This window comes from Pantherophis guttatus, chromosome 15 (assembly GCF_059756535.1).
Source record: "Pantherophis guttatus breed Tessera chromosome 15, ASM5975653v1, whole genome shotgun sequence".
Lineage (NCBI taxonomy): Eukaryota > Metazoa > Chordata > Lepidosauria > Squamata > Colubridae > Pantherophis > Pantherophis guttatus.
The window spans coordinates 11,423,301-11,443,696 of record NC_142077.1 but is presented as its reverse complement, the minus strand read 5'-3'; the positions used below and the strand labels follow the sequence as shown (position 1 = coordinate 11,443,696).

The 20,396-nt window shown below is 39.3% G+C and overlaps 1 protein-coding gene across 2 annotated transcripts in view; it reads right to left on the bottom strand.

The window, feature by feature from the left end:
* Positions 1 to 1,136: 1,136 nt before the first annotated feature.
* Positions 1,137 to 20,396, bottom strand: part of LOC132711332 (vomeronasal type-2 receptor 26-like) — a 33,129-nt gene continuing 13,869 nt past the window's right edge. The window contains exons 4-5 of one of the 2 annotated variants that reach the window (XM_087879148.1): positions 4,477 to 4,689; positions 3,721 to 3,948 (exon numbers count right to left, since the gene is read on the bottom strand). In XM_087879148.1, coding sequence (XP_087735274.1) covers positions 3,721 to 3,948; positions 4,477 to 4,689 — 441 coding nt within the window. Of the gene's footprint in view, positions 4,690 to 20,396 lie in introns of both variants that reach the window. The other variant, XM_087879149.1, reaches the window with a different exon arrangement.

Sequence of the window (20,396 nt, the reverse complement as noted above, 5' to 3'; positions counted from 1 at the left end):
CCAGGAGGCCCAAAGACTGGCCACCCCCATCTCTCCCGAAGTCGGACTGGCCAGCAGATCAAGGGGAGGATTGGAGGGCAGAGGGGATTTTTAACATCTCCATTTGCACCCAGAATGACCCCACCAATCTCAAGCCGAAAGGAGCCCCCCCCCGAAACCCCCCCTCCACCCGCTGTCTTTGTCCATTTCCCTGGGCACAGGATGACCGCTGAGTCTGATTCTGTCCACTGCCTCAGACATTCAGCCAGACACGGAGTTCCCCACCTGTGTTCCCAAAACCATCAGGAACCCCTGTGGATCCCACTGAGAGACCCCCAGAGTGGAGAAATCTCCCACTTCCTTTTCTCCCAGAGATTCTGACGTTTCCCCTTCAGATCATGATCTGTCTGATCTCGGTCCATGCCTGGAATTGGAGGCTGTTCCTGTCCAGCCTCCCCTTTTCCTTCCCTGCGCTGATTATTGGGGTCCTTGGATTCACATCCGGGGCTGTTTCTCTTCCCACCTGGGAGGAAAAGTTGTTTTATATGATCCCTTCCAATTTCAGAGCCTCCCTTTCGTTTGAGGCCTATGGAAACACAAGTGAGGGCCCTGGACCTCCTCCCAGCCCTGGGACACAGCGGGTTTCCCTTTTTCTTTGGGAAAGATTCCTTCCCCAATCAGAGTCCCCCTGACTCCCATCATCCACTTCCCTCCCTGCCTAGGATCATCTGAATTCCTCCATTCAGCCAAGAGGAAAAGGGGAGTTTGCACAGAGCCTCCGGGTCAGTCTCCATTCTTCAACAGAGGGTCCCAGTCACTCTGCAAAGCCAAATTCCCCCTCAGTTCCTGGATACCTCCAGACATCGATCGGCTGAGCTCACAGCAGGGACAGGGCGGCTGAGAAATTGGGACGGAAGGGACCACAAACCTTTCCAGCCACAAGAGACACTTGGACACAGACTGTGGTCTCTCACACACTTCTCAATGGTGCCTTTATGTGGCAGTGGGAAGAGTTATGGGATCAATCTCACAACACTCTCCCTATAGGGCTGCCCCATCTGTTGTCCCTGGCGGCAGATGGAAGATTGTGACTCCCACTCCTGACACCAGTTTCTCTGGAATCAAACACAGGACCTAAAAAACCCAATAATCCAGGCTCACTACAATTGTTATTTATTCAGTGTCCATCGGAGGAATTTCTCCCCAGAAAATAGTGGGAGGAAATATTTAGAAACAAAAGGATGCACTACATTCCAGGAAAGGAGGAGAAAAGGACAATCGTACATATGCATATTTCATTTAATAGATGATGTAAGCATGAATATTCAGAATTAGCAAGTTACCTCCCCAGCCTTGTATTGTTGCTACCCTCAAGAAAGAGTTATTGTGTAAACAAAATGAAATGTCTCAGTTACGTTGCCACAGCAGTTTGGGTGAAATGTACTGAGAAATGAGGGCATCAACATTGCTCCATACAAGCCTTCTATATTTCTGTCTTGCTAACATGCTCCCATTTCTCCAAGAAATTTGTCTCCTCACAATATTCCACGCACCCTTTATTTATTTCAAGAAAAATAGTTGGCCCACTCATGCATGGAGAAGAGTTTAGATCATTTTCTATGTTTGGACTGTGGAAAATGTTAAAAGTTGAAATTCCTCAGTCTCACATTTACACATTTCTTCTGGCTGTAAGCTGCTCCTTTGTGAAGAATTCAATAATTTCCAAATTTGAAACACATACATACGATTTTCTTTGACTCCTGCATGCTAATGGAAAGAATATCTCCTTCCAAATAAAAGAAACTTTTAACAATTCTTTCAATATAACATTTGTGTTATATCTCAGGTTTTTACATTAGTTCTGGCTGTGAGCTGCTCTTTTGTGTTGAGGTCTGGTCTCAGAAGGATAATGTAGCACTTGGGGATGAAGATGCAGCCCAGCAGACCAGCACTGGAAGCCAGGATGGAGAAGACCTGCACAGCCACCATGGATTTCCCTTTGGTGCTCAGGTAGGTGGGCACAAAAGTCACCCAGACACTGCAGAAGACCAGCATGCTGAAGGTGATCAGCTTGGCTTCGTTGAAGGCCCCAGGCAGATTCCTGGCCAGGAAAGCCACCGTGAAGCAGATGGCAGCCAGGAAGCCCATGTAGCTGAGGGTGACGTAGAACATGACAACGGCCCCTTCGTTGCATTGCAGGATGATCTCTCCAGGCTGGGAGTGGAGGTCAGAGTCAGGGAAGGGGGGAGAAACTCCCAGCCAGATGGAGCAGATGATAACTTGAACAGAAGAAGAAGAAAGGATGATGGAGTTGGCCAAGCTCTTCCCCAACCATCTCTTCACTCGGTTTCCTGGTTTTGTGGCCAGGAAAGCCAGCACCACCGTGATGGTTTTGGCCAAGAGAGAAGAAACGGCAACTGAGAAGATGATGCTGAAAACCGTCTGTCGGAGAAGGCAGGTGGCTTTCCTTGGTTGACCAATGAAGAGAGAAGGAGACAAGAAGCAAAGCAGGAGGGAGACCAGGAGGATGTAGGAGAGGTCCCGGTTGTTGGCTTTGACAAGGGGAGTTTCTCCGTATTTAATGAAAATGATTAAAACAAGGCCTGAGTTTAGGAACAAGAGTAGAGCAAAAGAGACCAGGATGATGCCCAAAAGTTCTTCATAAGACAGGAAGGTTATGACTTTGGGGATACATTGGACTCTGGCTTCATTTGGGTATTTATCATCTGGACACTTGGTGCATTTTTCCATATCTGAGATAGCAAAAAAGCAATATATATTTAATATTCTGTCCTTTTCTCTTGCAAGAAAAACTTTCTTTGGATGACAGCTGATACCACAGACATTTTCCAAGAAGAATTTCTTTACTATTTCATTAAAAAGAACATGAAAAGGATTTTTTTTTCCTTATAAAATGTAGCTAGGTATATGAAGTTGAGGGAAGTTCTAGGATGTTAATTATTTGTGTAATGTGTAGAATCTTCATAGGAACCTACATTATTAGAGATAAATAATGAATCATATAATCTTTTTAGGCAAACATGCTGAGTCCTGCCACATGCCAGTTAATATCACGGACTTGGAGGTTACCTACATTATCTTGTTACGTCTGAAAGCAACCTGGAATTAAGGAGAAACTTCTTATCAGTGAGAACAATTAACCAGTGGAACAGTTGGCCTCCAGGAGTTGTGGGTGCTTCAACATTGGAGGTTTTTAAGAAGAGACTGGACAGTCACTTGTCTGAAATGGTCTAGGTTCGCCTGCTTGAGGAGGGGGTAGGACTAAAAGACCTCTAAGGTTCCTTCTAGCTCTATTCTGATTGATTGATTGATTGATTGATTGATTGATCTATATGATTGGAAGACTATTTGTGTAATGAGTTTCCCCCATAACTATCCACAGCAGCAGATTATGGCCCAGTGGCACTTTCTCAGTGATCCTCAAGGGGAGGATCCAATATACAGTGGATTGCAAGGCCTTTCAGAAGGTGGGCCTGAAATAATTCATCAAGTTTCAAAGAATTCAGATGTTCCTAGAAAGGTAAATTTAGCAGCACATATCCAAACTAAAAAGCAGAAGAGGTATTTCCTCTGCCGTTAGTAAAGCTTGCCCAGTCTGCCACTCCCTCCTCCCATCTCTTCCCAGCCCCTCCTTCCAAGTCTTTTGATTTACTTCCTTTTAGGTAAGAAATTGTGCAGGTTAAAAATAAAAAAACCAGGTGAGCTTCAATTTTTTTTTTTTTATTTGGATACACTTCCATAAAGTCTCCCATTTTCCTCAGGGTGACCCACCTTCCTGAGTGGAGAAGGTCCCCTCCGGACAAGGAACGCAGTCATAGCAGCAAACTGGCTCTCCTTCTCGAGCCCTCTTGACAAATCCAGGATGACAACTTTCCACACATTTGGACTGAGGCAGGGACTGAGCAGAAAAACAAGGAATGCCAAAGGAAATAGTTTAGGACTCTCCATCTGTGGAAAATGGAGGTAGAAATGGATGGAGACAAGTAGCCTCTGGTCTTCACTGAGGTAAATATGAAACCTCTGACTACTTCCAAACAGATGCAGGAGATACAATTAGCAGATTCTTCATTTATTTCCTCCCTTTTACTTTTGGAATTTAACATTATAATAAGATACTTTTCTATTTAATGTAGTCTAGAGGGATGGAGTTGAAAAAAGTTTTAAATATGATGATATATTCTTATTAAAACTGATAACAAAGTTTACTGTAAAAGATTTAAGAAATTTTATTCTATTAGATTTTTTAATATGAAATTAAACTGTGATGAAGAAAGAAACCTCTAACCAGTAAGATCTTCAAATATTTTCCTAAAACATGGCAAAGCCACTCCACTTAGGTCCCATCTGTTGAAGAGCTTCCATTACATGACACCACCTGGCATGGAAGGCCAACCACCCTAGAATCTCTAGGCTTTGCCCACTTTAAATGGGACCTCAGGCTTTGGAAAACAGAAAAGACACCAAAATTTCTCTCACCTTATTGAGCAACTTTAGCCGTGAAAGAGCATCTTGGTTGACAAAAAGTCTCTGTCTTACAAAATATGCCAGAGTCACTACCTTGGGATTACCCTTGGAGAGAACGAAGAAGCTGTCAATGGTCAGATCTGCTGTTATCTCTCCATTTTGGTCCATGTACAGTTGAATGTTGGAAATATTGCAAAACTCATTCTTCTCCAGAAAGGGATGAAACTGGAATGGGAACATCCAGGAATTTGAAAAACAGAAAACTTTTTTCTTATGGCACATTGAATCTTTCTTCCACAATTGTCTAATCTCCAAATATGCTTAAATAGGATACAAATACTGCCATTATCTTCATAATTGAATGAAAAAGATTGAGAAAGAATTTTCAATCATATACTGACAAAACATAGAAATAATTGACACAATTTGTCAATTATAGGGAACATTCTAGAGCAGATGACAAATAAAACGAACAGGAAAAAACAGATGATTCATAAACTCTTTGAAAACAAGAGGTTGATTCCCAGAAAGCATGGGTTGATCAAGAAGAAAGTTGTCAGGCTAATCTTCTCCCTGGTCATCCTGATGAAAAACACCTCCAGATGTGCTAATTCTACTTGATTGTAATGCAACATTAACAAAATGTTGCAGATCTGAAAGAACAAATCTCCCGCCAACTCTTTTCTCAGCCTGAAAAGTTAGCTAGGATCCTTTCTGAGTTTCTTTCTCTCCATTTATGCAGCTGCAGGATTCTTCCCTCTTCTCTGATCCTTCCCTGGGCAGCCTCTCTTCCCCTCATCCCAAAAGTCATTCTCACACATCATTACACTTCCTAAATAGATTATGGGAACTCTGGTGATAGAACTGGATTTCAGTAAAAGACTCACAAACAATTGTGTGATGTGATTAGAAAACTGAGGGGCGGATGGTATGATAACTAAGTGGATAAAAACTGACTTCAAAATGATACACAAATAATTTTTAACCCTTTTAAATCTTTCCTATGAAACCTGAAGGTGGTGGATAACAATTTGCTATTGCTCATCAATTTTTCTATGGTGTCATTAATACAGTAATTAATACGGTCTTAGAGTAAGCTAATTTGATGTGATTTAAAGAATATAAAGTCTTTCAACTTACAAGCCTTAATTGAAACTTCATTTTAAAAGTTTGATAAAAGTTTATCAAAGGGGATAATCAGAAGCAAGCTACAATTGTTGAATTGGATGGATTGGATGGTCGGATGGACTGGAACTTAATTTGCTGCTGGCATCCCTGAAGGAGGAGTCTGGTTTGAAGGGAGGCTGCTTGGAGATGGTTGGAGAGACCATGGACCCTGAAGACTCAAAGTGGGCAGAACCAATGACTGATAAAATGGATTCTTTCAAGAAGATTGAGGGAGATTGGGGAATAAAGTTGTCATATTTAACTGGAAAACAAGTCTTAAGAGTCACTGAGTTTCAATTTACAGGAGGTCCTGTGATTTTGGGGGATGGAAAGCAGTTGTTGGGAAAGATCCTAATTAAAATTTTAAGGAAATGCATTATTATTAAGAATTAAACAATGATGTTTAACCCTGGAGAGTTTCTGGATGGATCAGACATAATGATTGTGGTGGTCTGTGGTAGATAAGAAGCTCCTGTAAATTTTCTGTGAGTTAAATACAATAGCAGATAACAGATATCTTCTGGTTGGTGATTTGTGGCAGACGGTGGAAGGAGAGCGATCTCTGCTCTTGAACCCCGGATTTCTTTGTGTTTTGGGGACCCTTAGGGGCGCAAGAGCCTGGAGGGCATTGCGAACAAGAGAGGCAGTCCGGAGAGTGGTAAAGCGTGGGGCGAACGCTTGCCGCTCGAACGGACGCCTCTGTTAACCCAGCACGAATGCGTCTGTCGTTTTGAAATGGTAGACTCGAGGCTGCGATAAGCTGACAAAGAGCCGGGGAGCGAAAAAGATTGGAGCAGACAGTGTCAGGAGTGGATTTTTACGAGAACACCATAAGGATACAGAAACTTGGTGGAGTGAGATCGTGCCTGTCAGGATAAAGAACTCACGGAAGGAGATTGAGCGGCAATTGGATGGAAGGAATATGAATCAACAGAACAAGCACGACACTGGAGTGAAACAACACTTTTAACACAGCAGAGGCATGAAGAGGAAGAGCTGGTGGATTTCGTGAGTAAACAATAAAGAAGAAGGAGCATTGGCATTGTTGAGGGATAGAAGGGATTTGGATTCGAGACTGAAAAGAAAGGAAACAGGAAGAGCTGCCATTGTAAGGAGTAAATAGAGGAAGAAGAGTGATCACTAGAACTGTGAAAGAAAGAAAGGACTATCATAAGAAAAACGAATTTATAATTGGATTAATTTTTGGATCGAGACCCAAGAGGATAAAGTGGCGACAGAAGGACTTTGAAAATATTTGAACTTAAAAAGATTGTAGAAACTTAAAGAATAAACAGCTGGAACAATATAAGAAACTGAAACTGTGTAAAAAGGCTATTATATGATCATTGGGACATACAGTAATAACAACAATAACAAAAACAAAAAAAAGAAAGAAAGGAATGTAATATAACAAAGTGAAATAAGTCTTGAATAGTGTTTGGCAATATACTTACTAAGATAAACTTTTTTTTACTATTTTATCTTCCCCTCTCTCCCTTTTTATGCTATCTGTTTAATTAAGTAAATTATATATATTTGAGAAATAAGTTAACTGTTAATTATTAATCAAGTAGAAATTATTAAATAACGAACATATATCTTATTAGATCAACTGAATATTAATTGAAATATTGATTGAAATATTGATTAATTTACTCTTTATATAGATTGTATTGCATAGAAATTAAAGATTATTGTTAAAATTATTTGAATTATTTTGATTGTGAACACATGTCTCTTTAGGATAAACAAATATAAGGAATAGAAGTGATAAGAAAATATAAGGTACAGAACTAATAGATATAAGCCCCTTTTGGACAAAATACTGAAAGATCTTTTTAGTGACATTTTAGACTAACTCAAGGAAAGATAAGGAGAATAAGAAGAAGGCACATAGATAACGTTAGTAGATGATAGTTTGGAGAAATATAGACAGGATAGTGAGAGATCAAAGAAGGGTACTCTACAACAGTATTAAAAACTGGAAAGAAAACCACTTCAAACCCAACAATTACTATGGCATCACCCGCAACTCAACAATCAACAGAAGGATTGTCAAAGACTGAAAAAAACATGGTAATTCCAACAATGCAGGCCATGCAATCTACTTTAACATTGATACAGGAGACGATGATGAAGATGCAGGAGTCTAGTAATCATAACGAATTGAAAACAGATATCCAGTCTCTGGATGGTAAAGTGAATGACATTCAAGACTCAATCCACAAAAACAAACAAAAAATAAAGAATGTAGAAACTAAAGTGGAAGAAAATGAAAGGAAACTGGAACTGGTAGACCAAAAATTGATGGCCCAAAACAGACAACTTGAAGATTCCATTATCCAGCTGGAAATGGACCGGGCAGCGTTTTACCTGAGATTCCAGAATGTAACGGAAGGGAAGGAGGAAGATTTGGGAAGAAGATGGCGGAGATAATTGCAGAGGCCTTACAGAGGGACAAGCAGGAAATAATAAGAGAATTGGATGAGGTATATCGGGTCCAAACAAATTACGTCAGGAGACAAAAGTTGCCAAGAGAGGTCCACATTAGATTTGCCAGAAAAAAAGTCTGGGATATATTGTACAATACAATGAGGGAAGAACCAATGATATTCAGAGGGAAGGAGGTCATAACATTGAAACAAGACCCCAGGAGGGTAAGAGAGTTACGAAGACATTACCGTTTCCTTGCTATGCAATTAAACAAAAGAAAAATTAAGTGGCAAGGGAAAAAAATAAAGATTGATAGTCTAGTAACAGCACAAGACTTCCTAGACCAACTGATAGGGGCAGAAGAAGAACAGAGTAGTAAGGAAGAAGTGGAGATGATAACCCAGGAAGAGGAAACCCCCAACCAATGAGATCCTAAAGAAGGACTTTTGGAGAAGAAGGACATAGAAGAAAAAGAAGACAAGGACACAAAAGGAAAGAAACCAGATGTCAGCGTCTCAGAACTGACATAGAAAAGGGAGGAGAAGCCTGAACTTTTGCCTGCTAAATCCCTTTGAAGATTTGGTCTCCTCGGAGATGGGGAGGGGGGAGACATTCCTGTGACCTGACGAAGAAAGGAATCAGGAAAGTGACTTGGAAGATAGCCAATGAGAAGCAGAGAATTGGGGATCGGAAAGGGAGGGATTGGGGGGCAAAGGTCAGTACTGACCGCGAAGAGTCAGGATCAGGTTGCTGTGCTCGAATAAAGAGAAAATTTCCTTAAAGATCGGCAGTTTGGAAGTTCATTTATTTTGAGATAGCATCAAAACCTGACAGAAACCATGAGTCGCAGCACCGGTCCTTTTCAAAGAGAAGAAAGACGGCTCTATGCGTCTGGTAGTTGACTTTTGCAGTTTCAATGCAGTCTGCGTACACAACCTATACCCCCTCCCCCTCATGAAAGACATGCTAGCCCACCTGGCCAAGGAAAAGATTTTCACCAAACTAGACCTCCGCGAAGCCTACTACCAAATACACATCAGGGAAGGAGCCAAGTGGAAAACAGCATTCAACTGTCCCCTGGGAAGTTTCCAATTCAAGGTGATGCCATTTGGGCTACAGGGAGCCCCAGCAGTATTCATGCAATTGATAAATGAAGTTCTACATGACCACCTCTATAAGGGGGTCCTCGTCTACCTAGATGACATTCTCATTTACATGGAGACCATAGACAACACATACCCCTCGTCCGTAAAGTGCTGGAAAAACTGCTGAAAGCAAATCTCTATGTCAAACTGTCAAAATGCGAGTTCCACCAAGCACGGCTAGACTATTTAGGTTACCAAGTGTCAAACGAGGGGATAGAGATGGACCCCGCTAAAGTACAATCAGTCCTAGACTGGCAACCCCCTTTGCAAACAACTGCAAAGCTTCCTGGGGTTTGCAAATTTCTACAGGCAATTCATCCCCTCCTTTGCAAGAATTGCCAAACCCCTGACGGACCTCCTAAAGACAGGGAGTCCGACAACGAAACCCCGCCCGGGACAACCTCTACAGTGGGACCTGGCCTGCCAACAGGCATTCGAAACACTAAAACAAATGTTTGCAAAAGAACCGGTCTTGAAGCATCCTGACCCCGAACAACCCTTTGTCATCCAAACAGATGCCAGCAATGTGGCAGTGGGGGCAGTCCTACTCCAAAAAAACAGCCAGGGGGACCTATGACCTTGTGCCTACACATCCCGCAAACTCACTGACACAGAGAGACGATGGGCGGCGTGGGAAAAAGAAGCGTTCGCAGTGAGGTGGGCGCTGTTAACCTGGCAACATCTGTTAGAAGGAGGCCAAACACCGTTCAAGGTTTGGACTGACCATAAAAACCTGGAGGCCCTCAAGACCCCAGGGAAGTTATCGCCCAGGCAAGTCTGGTGGGCCCAATACTTCAATCATTTCAACTTCTAGCTAAAGCACATCCCAGGGGGGAAGAACTTTCTGGCCGATGCCCTCTCCCGAATGCCCCAATACAACAGTGAACGGGAGCAGGTGGTGAATGCCATCATCCCCTCTGACCAAGGAGTGGGTCAGGTAACCACCAGACGGCAGCATTGCGACCAGCAGGGGCAACCAGCAAGTGACCTGACAACAAGGCTCAAGGCAGAAACGTTGGCGGACCCCTGGTTCCAAGACAATCAACATCTCTTGATAAAAAGAGATGGCCTAGCATGGAGAGGGACGAAACTTTATGTCCCAGAGATTCTACGCACCCTGGTCCTCAAGAGGAGTCACGACGTTAAACCAGCGGGGCATTTCGGTTTCCTAAAGACTCTGCATTTAGCACGGAGACAGTTTTGGTGGCCCCACATGAGAAAAGACGTAGACAGCTATGTAAAAAGTTGTACCATCTGTGCCACGATGAAAACCCGACCAGGAAGGCCCCCGGGGCTGCTGCAGCCAATAGCTGAAACGTCAAGGCCATGGGAGGAGATTGCTATGGACTTCATAGTCGAACTGCCGAGGAGCTGCGGAAACACATTGATCTGGACTGTAATAGACTTATTCTCCAAACAGGCACATTTCATACCCTGCAGCGGACTACCCTCAGCCCGCCAATTGGCCAAACTATTCATGAAACACATCTACCGCCTGCACGGAGTACCCAGAAGAATCATCTCCGATCGAGGTGTCCAGTTTACAGCAAAGTTCTGGAGGGAATTCCTTCAATCCATAGGATCATCCCAAGGCCTCAGCTCAGCGTTTCACCCAAGCACCAATGGGGGGGTGGAGAGATTGAATGCCATGATAGAGCAGTACCTGAGGTGCTATGTTGACTACCAACAATCGAACTGGGCGGACCTCTTATCGTTTGCGGAGGTCGCATATAACAATGCTGTCCACAGTAGTACAGGACTAACCCCATTTAAGATAGTGAGCGGCATGGATTTCGTCCCCATGCCAGAGTACCCAAGGGAACCTCCTTCCTCAGTTAGCCTGACTGAATGGATGGCAATGCTGAGAGAAACCTGGGAGAACGTCAAGAAGGCATTAGACAAGGCGGCACGGTCTTATAAGAAACAAGCAGATAAGCACCGAGCCCCCCAAAGGCCGTTCCGAGTAGGGGAGAAGATCTACCTCTCCACCAAGTATTTAAGACTCAGACTCCCGACCAGGAAACTGGGCCCGAAATTCATAGGACCATTTCTGATAGTGAAAATAATCAACCCGGTTACAGTACAATTGTAGTTGCCCCGGTTACTAGGGAGGATACACCCCGTTTTTCACAGTAGCCTATGGTAGGGTCAACTTTAAGGCCAGTGCCACGTGACCCCCCAGGACCCTTGATTATTGGAGGCCATACCCACTATGAAGTACAGCGAATTCTTGATTCGAGGTGGCACAGAGGGCGCCTCCAATACTTAATTAAGTGGAAGGGTTACCCCTTGTCAGAAGCTTCCTGGGTGAAGAGCACAAACATTCAACCTGACCGCCTTATAGCTAAATTCCATGCAGATCACCCGGACAAGCCGGGAGGGGGTGGGACACACTCTCGGATGGGGTAAAAGTACTAAACTTGTTGTTTGTCTTGTGCAGGCCTCACTGGGAGAGTGAAGGGAGAGGGGCCGGATGTCAGCACCTCAGAACTAACATAGAAAAGGGAGGAGAAGCCTGAACTTTTGCCTGCTAAATCCCTTTGAAGATTCGGTCTCCTCGGAGATGGGGAGGGGGGAGACATTCCTGTGGCCTGACGAAGAAAGGAATCAGGAAAGTGACTTGGAAGATAGCCAATGAGAAGCAGAGAATTGGGGATCGGAAAGGGAGGGATTGGGGGGCAAAGGTCAGTACTGACTGCGAAGAGTCAGGATCAGGTTGCTGTGCTCGAATAAAGAAAAAAATTCCTTAAAGATCGGCAGTTTGGAAGTTCATTTATTTTGAGATAGCATCGAAACCTGACACCAAGAGCACAAAGGGTCACAAGGACAAACAAGTACTAACCCCTCTTAGGGGAATCAAAAGATGGAAGATTGGAAATTATTATCAATGAATGTAAATGGACTGAACGAGAGCAAAAAGAGGAGACAGATATTTACAAAACTAGCTAAAGAAAACATTGACATCATATGCCTCCAGGAAGTTCATATACGGAAACAAGATGAAAAATACCTAGAATACAGCAAATTAGGGAAAACATTTACAGCACTAGCGGGGGAAAAAAAAGAGGAGGATAGCAATATATATCAAGGGAGGGATTGCCGCAGAACAAATTTACGCAGACCCCAAAGGAAGAACATTAATGATAGAAATAAAGAGAGGAAACCTACCAATATTACTAGTAGCCATTTATGTGCCTAATAAAAAACAGGGAGAATATTACAAAAAACTACATGAACGAATATGTAAAATGAAATACAGGAATGCATAGTGGGTTACTTTAATGGGATAATAGACATAGAAAAAGATCCCAGATACCTTCAAAGATATGGCCCAGGAACTACAACTACAGGATGTATGGAAAGAAATGAACAAAACCAAGAAACAATACACATTCTATTCGAATCCGCATCAATCATGGTCCAGGATAGATATGGCCTGGATGACCACGGAGCTAAGGAAGGACATAAAAGAAATAGAAATTGCACCAAATGTATGGGCGGACCATAATCCAATAATAGTAATATGGAAAGGCCACCAAAAACAAAAAAGATGGATGATGGACAAAGAGATTATAAAAGATAAAGACTACACAGAAATGATCAAGAAAGAAATGAACATATTTTTCCAAATAAATACGAGAGAACAAACATCACTTCAAAATCTATGGGACACCATCAAAGCCTACATAAGAGGTTTAACAATTTCCTATAAAGCAAAGAAAAATAGAGACAAACAGCAATGGAAAGATAATCTATTGACAGAACTTGGAAAATACGAAGCAGAACTACAGAAAGAACCCCACAGTAAAATGGTTAAAGAAAAAATAAATCTTACAAGACATAAAATAAATCTAGCCACAACAACAGAAATAGCGAGGAAAATTAAAATGGCAAAACAAAATCAATTTGAACATGCAAATAAAATAGGACATTGAGGGGCTTACAAACTAAAAAAAGAAAAGGAGAAAAGAACAATACATCAACTACAGGACGAACAAGGACAAATGTACCACAGGAATGAGGATAAAAAAAGAATTGCAAAGAACTTTTTTCAGAATCTATACACACAAGAAGAAATTCGAGAAGAAGATGTTAAAGAATAGTTAAGTAAAAAATAAGAGAATAATTGAAAGAACAGGGTACAGACATTGATTGGTGGCTGTACTTACAAATAAAATCAAGATATAAGATGGACATGAAAAAATTTGGAATCCAAAAAGAGCCGAACGAATTGGATAAAATTCTATTGGGAATAGATGATAAATTAAGAACTAAAATTTATAATTATCTACTAAAATATAAATTGGAAGAAGAAGTGGTGAAAGAGAATATGATTACATGGGCAAAAAACTTCAGATATAATATTGAACTTGACAAATGGGAAAAAATATGGAGAGTAAATACCAAACTGACAATATCTGTACCCTATAAGAAAGATATCTATAAAATGTTCTACAGGTGGCACCTCCCTCCTGCACGCTTGGCAAAGATGTTTCCTAACACTTCACAAGATTGTTGGAAATGCAGATCACAAAAAGGGACATACTATCATATGTGGTGGTCATGCCAAAAAGCAAAAAAAATTTGGAAAATGATCCAAAAACAATTAGAAGAAATTATTACCCAGAGAGTTCCATTGAAACCAGAAACATACCTATTAGGAATATTAACAAATAATTATGAAAAAGAAATACAATATTTGATAAATCATATCCTGACAGCACCAAGAATTACATTCGCGCAAACTTGGAAATTAGAAGACACACCATTGGAGGACAAAATAATACTAAAAGTAATGGAATGTGCAGAGATGGACAGGCTTACCAAAGAAATACAAGAAAAAGAAGATACGGAATACTACCTGGTTTGGCAACGATGGTACGACTGGTTGGAGAAAAGGAAAAGGAAATAAAAAATAGGACCATACAAAAAAAGAGACAGATTAGCAAGACAGAAAGGGAATACCAACTAAGGAAACAATAAATTAAGAAATAAATTTAAAATATCGTTATATAATGAAAGATGTAGAAATACATATAAAGAAATATAGAATACCGATGTAACTTTCTTTTTCTATTTAGGCTCAAGTTGCAAGACTTGATTTAAATGTATATTTTGTCTATGTTGTGTATTGTCATAACTGTATTTGTTTGTCTGTTTTTTCTTTTTGTTAGTTTGTTTTTAATCAAATAAAACTTTAAAAAAAACAGGGAGAATGTTACAAAAATACATGAACGAATATGTAAAATGAAATACAGGAATATTTGCATAGTGGGTGACTTTAATGGGATAATAGACATAGAAAAAGATTACAAGAGCGGCAAAGACAATAAAAAAGAGAGAGAGAAGTTACCTAAAACCTTTTTCAATTTGATAGAAGAACTAAATTTAATAGATATTTGGAGGACCCTACACTCAAATGAGAGAAAATACACTTTTTACTCGAATCCCCAAACATCATGGTCCAGAATAGATATTATGTGGGTAAATAAAGAATTAGGACTGGAAATTGAAACAGCAGAAATTAACCCTAAGATATGGGCAGATCATAACCCCCTAGAAGTAAAATGAAAGACCCCCAAAAGAATGAAGTTCAGGAGATGGAGATTAAATTTACAAATTTTAAGAGAGAAGGAATATATAGAAAAGATAATGGGAGAATTGAAAATATTCTTTAAAGAAAATGAAAATCAATATACATCCTGAATTAATCTATGGGATACGATGAAAGCGTACTTAAGGGGGATAACAATAACATATATTGCATATAAGAATAAAGAAAAATGGAAGGCACACAACACCCTTCAGGAAGAAATTGGAGATGTGGAAAAGAAACTACAATTAAGTCCAGGAGATAAAGTGGTGAAAGAGAAATTGACAATGTTGAGGCATAAAATGAACATATTAGATCAGGAGGAAATGGCGAATAAGATTAGGCAATCCAAGCAATATTATTTTGAAAATGCAAACAAGTCAGGTAGATGGCTGGCCTATAAATTAAAGAAAGAAAATGAAAGGCGGATCATCCAACAATTGGAAGACACGAAGGGAAATTTACAGAATAAAGAAGATAACTTGAAATTGCCCAAGAATATTACACAGACCTTTATAATAATGAGGATGTATCAATAGAAAAGATTGAAAAATATTTATTGGAGGAAGAGCCCCCGCTGCTAAGAAAGGAGAGAGAAAGGTTGAATAAAAAAATTACAATTGAAGAACTAAGAGCGGCAATTTCAAAACTTAAAAATAATAAAACACCAGGCCCAGATGGTCTCCCAGGAGAAATATACAAAAAATTTGATGAAATAATAACACCACAACTATTTGAGATATGCAATGAGGCCCTATTGGAAGCAAAAATACCCGATTCGTGGAGGGAAGCTTATATCACACTATTGCCAAAAGAAGGTACTGACCAAAAACAAATAAGAAATTACAGACCAATTTCCCTCCTAAATACGGATTATAAAATTTTTATGAACATAATTGCAGAAAGAATGAAAATAATATTAAATTCCATGATACACCCAGACCAGAATGGCTTCTTACCTGATAGACAAATTAGGAATAACATAAGAATAGTTGTGGATACTCTCGAATATTATGAAGCCCATCCGGAGAAGCAAATGGCTCTGGTATTTTTGGACGCCCAAAAGGCTTTTGATAACCTTAATTGGAAATTCATGATTGAACAAATTAAATTAATGAAATTTGGAACCAATTTTGAGAAAATGATAGAAACAATGTAAAAATTACAATGGGCAAGAATAATAATAAATGGGGACATGAGAAATACATTTCAAATTAAGAAAGGTGTAAGACAAGGGTGTCCATTATCACCATTGCTATTCATTTTGACAGTAGAAACACTGTTAAATAGAATTAGGGAAAAGAACGAAATAAAAGGATTAAAGATTAAAGGAGAGGAGTATAAGATACAGACCTTCGCGGATGATGTAGTGCTTATCATAGAGGAACCTTTAGAAACGGGCCAAAGAATTTTGGGGGAAATAAGAAAGTATGGGGAGGTATCTGGATTTAAATTGAATAAAGGGAAAACTAAAATGTTGGTCAAAAACCTGACAGAAAGGCAAAAGAATGAATTAGAAATTAGATTTACAAACTGTAAAAAAAATTAAATATTTAGGGATATGGATATCAGCAAGATGTTCAACCTTGAAAGAGGATAATTATATTCCTCTGATTAAAAAAATAAAACAGGATTTGGAAAAATGGGGGAAATTGCAACTATCACTTTTGGGCAGGATAGCATCGATTAAGATGAATATCCTGCCCAAATTACTGTATTTATTCCAAACGACACCTGTTATCTATTTTTTTAAGATAAAAAATTCTTTATAGAAATTAATAAAATAATTAGGAAATTTATTTGGGCCAGGAAAAAACCAAGAATTAATTTGAGGTCACTACAAGACAATAGAAGTAGGGGAGGCTTTGGACTACCAGCATGGGAAGTATACTACAATGCGGCCACCCTAGTATGGATAAGGGAATGGATCAATCTAAGAAATAAAAGAATTCTAGTATTGGAAGGGCATGACCTACAAAAAGGATGGCATGCCTTTTTGTGGGACATAAAGAAAAAGACGAAAACTTACTTTCACAGATATAGGATAAGAGAAGTATTAATAAGAGTTCGGGATGAAATTAGAAGAAAACAATACATGAAAATTCCAAACTGGCTTTCAATGATGGAAGCCATGATTTACCCAAATACATTAGAGATTAATAAAATGATTAGCTATCAAGAGCTTCTAGATAATCAAGGGAATCTTAAAACCAATCAAGCTCTAGGCAAGCAGGGGAACCATATTGACTGGTGGCCTTACTTGCAAATTCAATCGAGGTATAAAAAAGATAAGGAAGAATTCAGCATTGAGGTGGAAACAAATAGATTAGATAAATTATTGATATGGCCCAGAAAAAAAAGTATTATCCAGCCTATATAATTATCTACTAGAATTCGATTGGGCGGAAGAGGTAGTAAAAGAGCCAATGATAGCATAGGCTAAAAATATTGGACACAATATAATAATAATAACTTTTATTTGCGGTCACAGGCCAAAATACAAATATAGTTACAAAAGAACGTGGGGAAAGTAACATCATAAACAGTTGGCTACCAAAAGCCTTGGCTGAGAGGAATTTTTTGTTTTTTTTTAATCTTTTTTTTATTATTATAAAGTTTTTTATTTTGTAAACAAACATACATACAATGTATGATCAATCAATCAGTGTATCATCTGAATACATCTTTTTTCATCTTACTCCTCCAATATTTATCATATCTTGATATTATCATTTCATTTGTTGTGACATTTCCCTCACATTTACTTTTCTATTAGTACATTTATCTATTCAACAATTTTATCCCAACCCAACCCTTGACCCCACCTCCCCACCCCGACTTCCCAGAGCAAAAACAGGGTATAACATTTAACAAGCAAAAGCTAAAATATACTAACCTACTACAAAGTTCAAAACTCCCTCACACTCTTTAACTCCCCTTTTACAAATTCATCAACCTCCCTTTTGTAAATTCTCAAAATCAATTGGGTTAAATTCTTTCTTCCTGAATATAAAAGCCTTTTTCTTCGTGTGTAATCCAGTAACTTTAACAATATTACAAGCGTTAAGAAACACTGATAAGTTTCATTTTCACCCCTCAAACACCATTCTTTTTCAACATTGCTCCCTAATAAGATTCTAAATTAAACATTTATCCTCTTTATTCCTTCATAAACCAATTGTCAATTTCTAACTATTCAGCATTAAAAATTCTAAATTAAACATTTAAAAACTTTAAACATTTTATCACATATACCTTTTAAAATAGTATAATCTTATTTTAAAAGTCTATTAATACATCAATAAGAACTTTTTAATTCATTTCTCAAAATATAAATTTCAAAACCTTCAAGAAACTATCCCTTAAATTTTTAATTAACCATTTTAACACCTCAATGACTTTTAAAAAGTTAACCATTTTCTCCTCCTGAATATAAAAGCCTTTTTTCCTTGGTATGTAATCCAGTAACTTTAACAATGTTACAAGTGTTAACAAACACTGATAAGTTTCCTTTTCACACCCTCAAACACCATTCTTTTTCACCATTGCTCCCTAATAAGATTCTAAATTAAACATTTATCCTCTTTAATCCTTCATGAACCAATTATCAGTTTCTAACTATTCGGCATTACTCCCTTATAAAATTCTAAATTAAACATTTTAAAACATATACCTTTTAAAATACTATAATCTTATGTTAAACACTCTAAAAGTCTCTTAATGCATCAATAAGACAGTCTTAATTCATTTATCAAAATATAAATTTCTTCAAAAGGCTATCCCTTAAATTATGTCCAAAACTAATTATAATAAAACACTTCCTTTATATCATTGTCTTAAGATAAACTTTAAAAATACTAGTTTAATTAAACTTTTCAAATTATTACGAAAATCCTCCCCAAAAAAGATTAATCTTCAATTCTTCCTTTCTTTCTATATTTTTTCCAGTCTTTCTTCTTCAATAATACTTTCTTCAACATTGCTCCTCCTCCTGCTTTTATTTTCGAGAATTTTTGAATTTGAATTTGAGGTTGATGTATCTTTGAGATTCTTTCTCTTCTTGAAATTATTCCATTTAATTTAAAACCCCCATAAATCTCTCTCAAGTCCTCCTGATTAGACTCTTCCAAATTCCTTTGCTTTTCTCTCTTGATCTGGAAAGCATCCTTTTTATTTTCCAAAGTCACATTAAACTGAATTTCTGCCCCTTCTTCTTCCAACAACCCACTGCTGTCTGACAAACCTTGAAGTATCGATGCTGTATTCTCCTTAGTCTCTTTATTTTGAGTCAAAACAATTTCCTCTTTCTGAGACCTTTCATCAAAAAAACCTTTCAGTCTTTCCAGTAAAGCTACCTACGAGACCGCCTTCTGCTACCAATAGCCTCTCACCGACCAGTACGCTCCCATAGAGAGGGGCTCCTCAGGGTGCCGTCGGCCAAACAGTGTCGACTGGCGGCCCCCAGGGGGAGAGCCTTCTCTGTGGGGGCACCTACCATCTGGAACGAGCTCCCCCCAGAGATACGGAAGATCCCGGACCTGCGCACGTTTCGCCGTGCTCTCAAAACTTTTCTATTTCAGCAAGCTGGCCTGGCCTAACTCCCCTCTTTTAAATTCTTAAATTTTAAATTTTTTAATTCGTGATTTTATAAATTGGGTGTTTTAATCTGTGTTTCGGCCGAAATATTTAATAATTTTAAGGGATTTTTAATATTTGTATTGTCTGTATTTTATCTTGGCTGTTCACCGCCCTGAGTCCTTCGGGAGTAGGGCGGTATAGAAATTTGATTAATAAATAAATAAATAAATAAAGCAGAGGTTTGTGACTCAAAAATTTCTTGTAGTATGACTCTTATTTGTGTATTTGCTGGTGTGTGTAATGATAGTCCTTCAGCACTTTCAAAAGTACCAGCCATTTTTTTTCCTGTTTTATTCAGCTCTCAATTCAAAGTCCAATTATTCACACAATTTAGAAATGTAAATTAGTTGAAATCATCATAGTCTTTTCCATTCCTCCACTTTAAATCTTTTCCTAATGTGTAGTCCGGTAGTTTTAAGAATGTTGCAGGCGTTAACAAGCACTTTCACTAGTAAGTTTCATTTTCACGCCCTCAGGCGCCATTTTTTCCTCTTTTTAAACGGAGTTAAAGCTCAATACTTGCATTTTGTTGTTCTCCTGATTTGCTTTGCCAGCATCCAAAGTCACAATTTCTTATAATACTTAAAATTGCCTTGCTGGTGTGGTCGCGACGCCTCGGTCTGCAAAGAGCAGACTCATCCCGGATCCGGAGCTAATGAAGGGCTTTCAGGGAGCTCTCACCCTGCAAACCCCAGGCTTAAAAAAAAAAAAACTGGGGGTCTAGGGGAGCTCTACCCAGACCCTTCTGCTCTTCTCTCCCCCTTTTTTCCCAGGGGGAGAGTTTCGAGCCACTAGACAGCTGATTTTCGCTGTTCTAGCGGCTATACGGAATCATGGGGCTGGAGCTCCTAACGGACCGTCCGTTCGGCGTTCGCGGAGCCACCGGAAGTTGCTGAGAGGAATTTTTTAAGAGCTGTAACTGTTAGTTACAGCTCTTAAAAAAAATTTAGAAACCT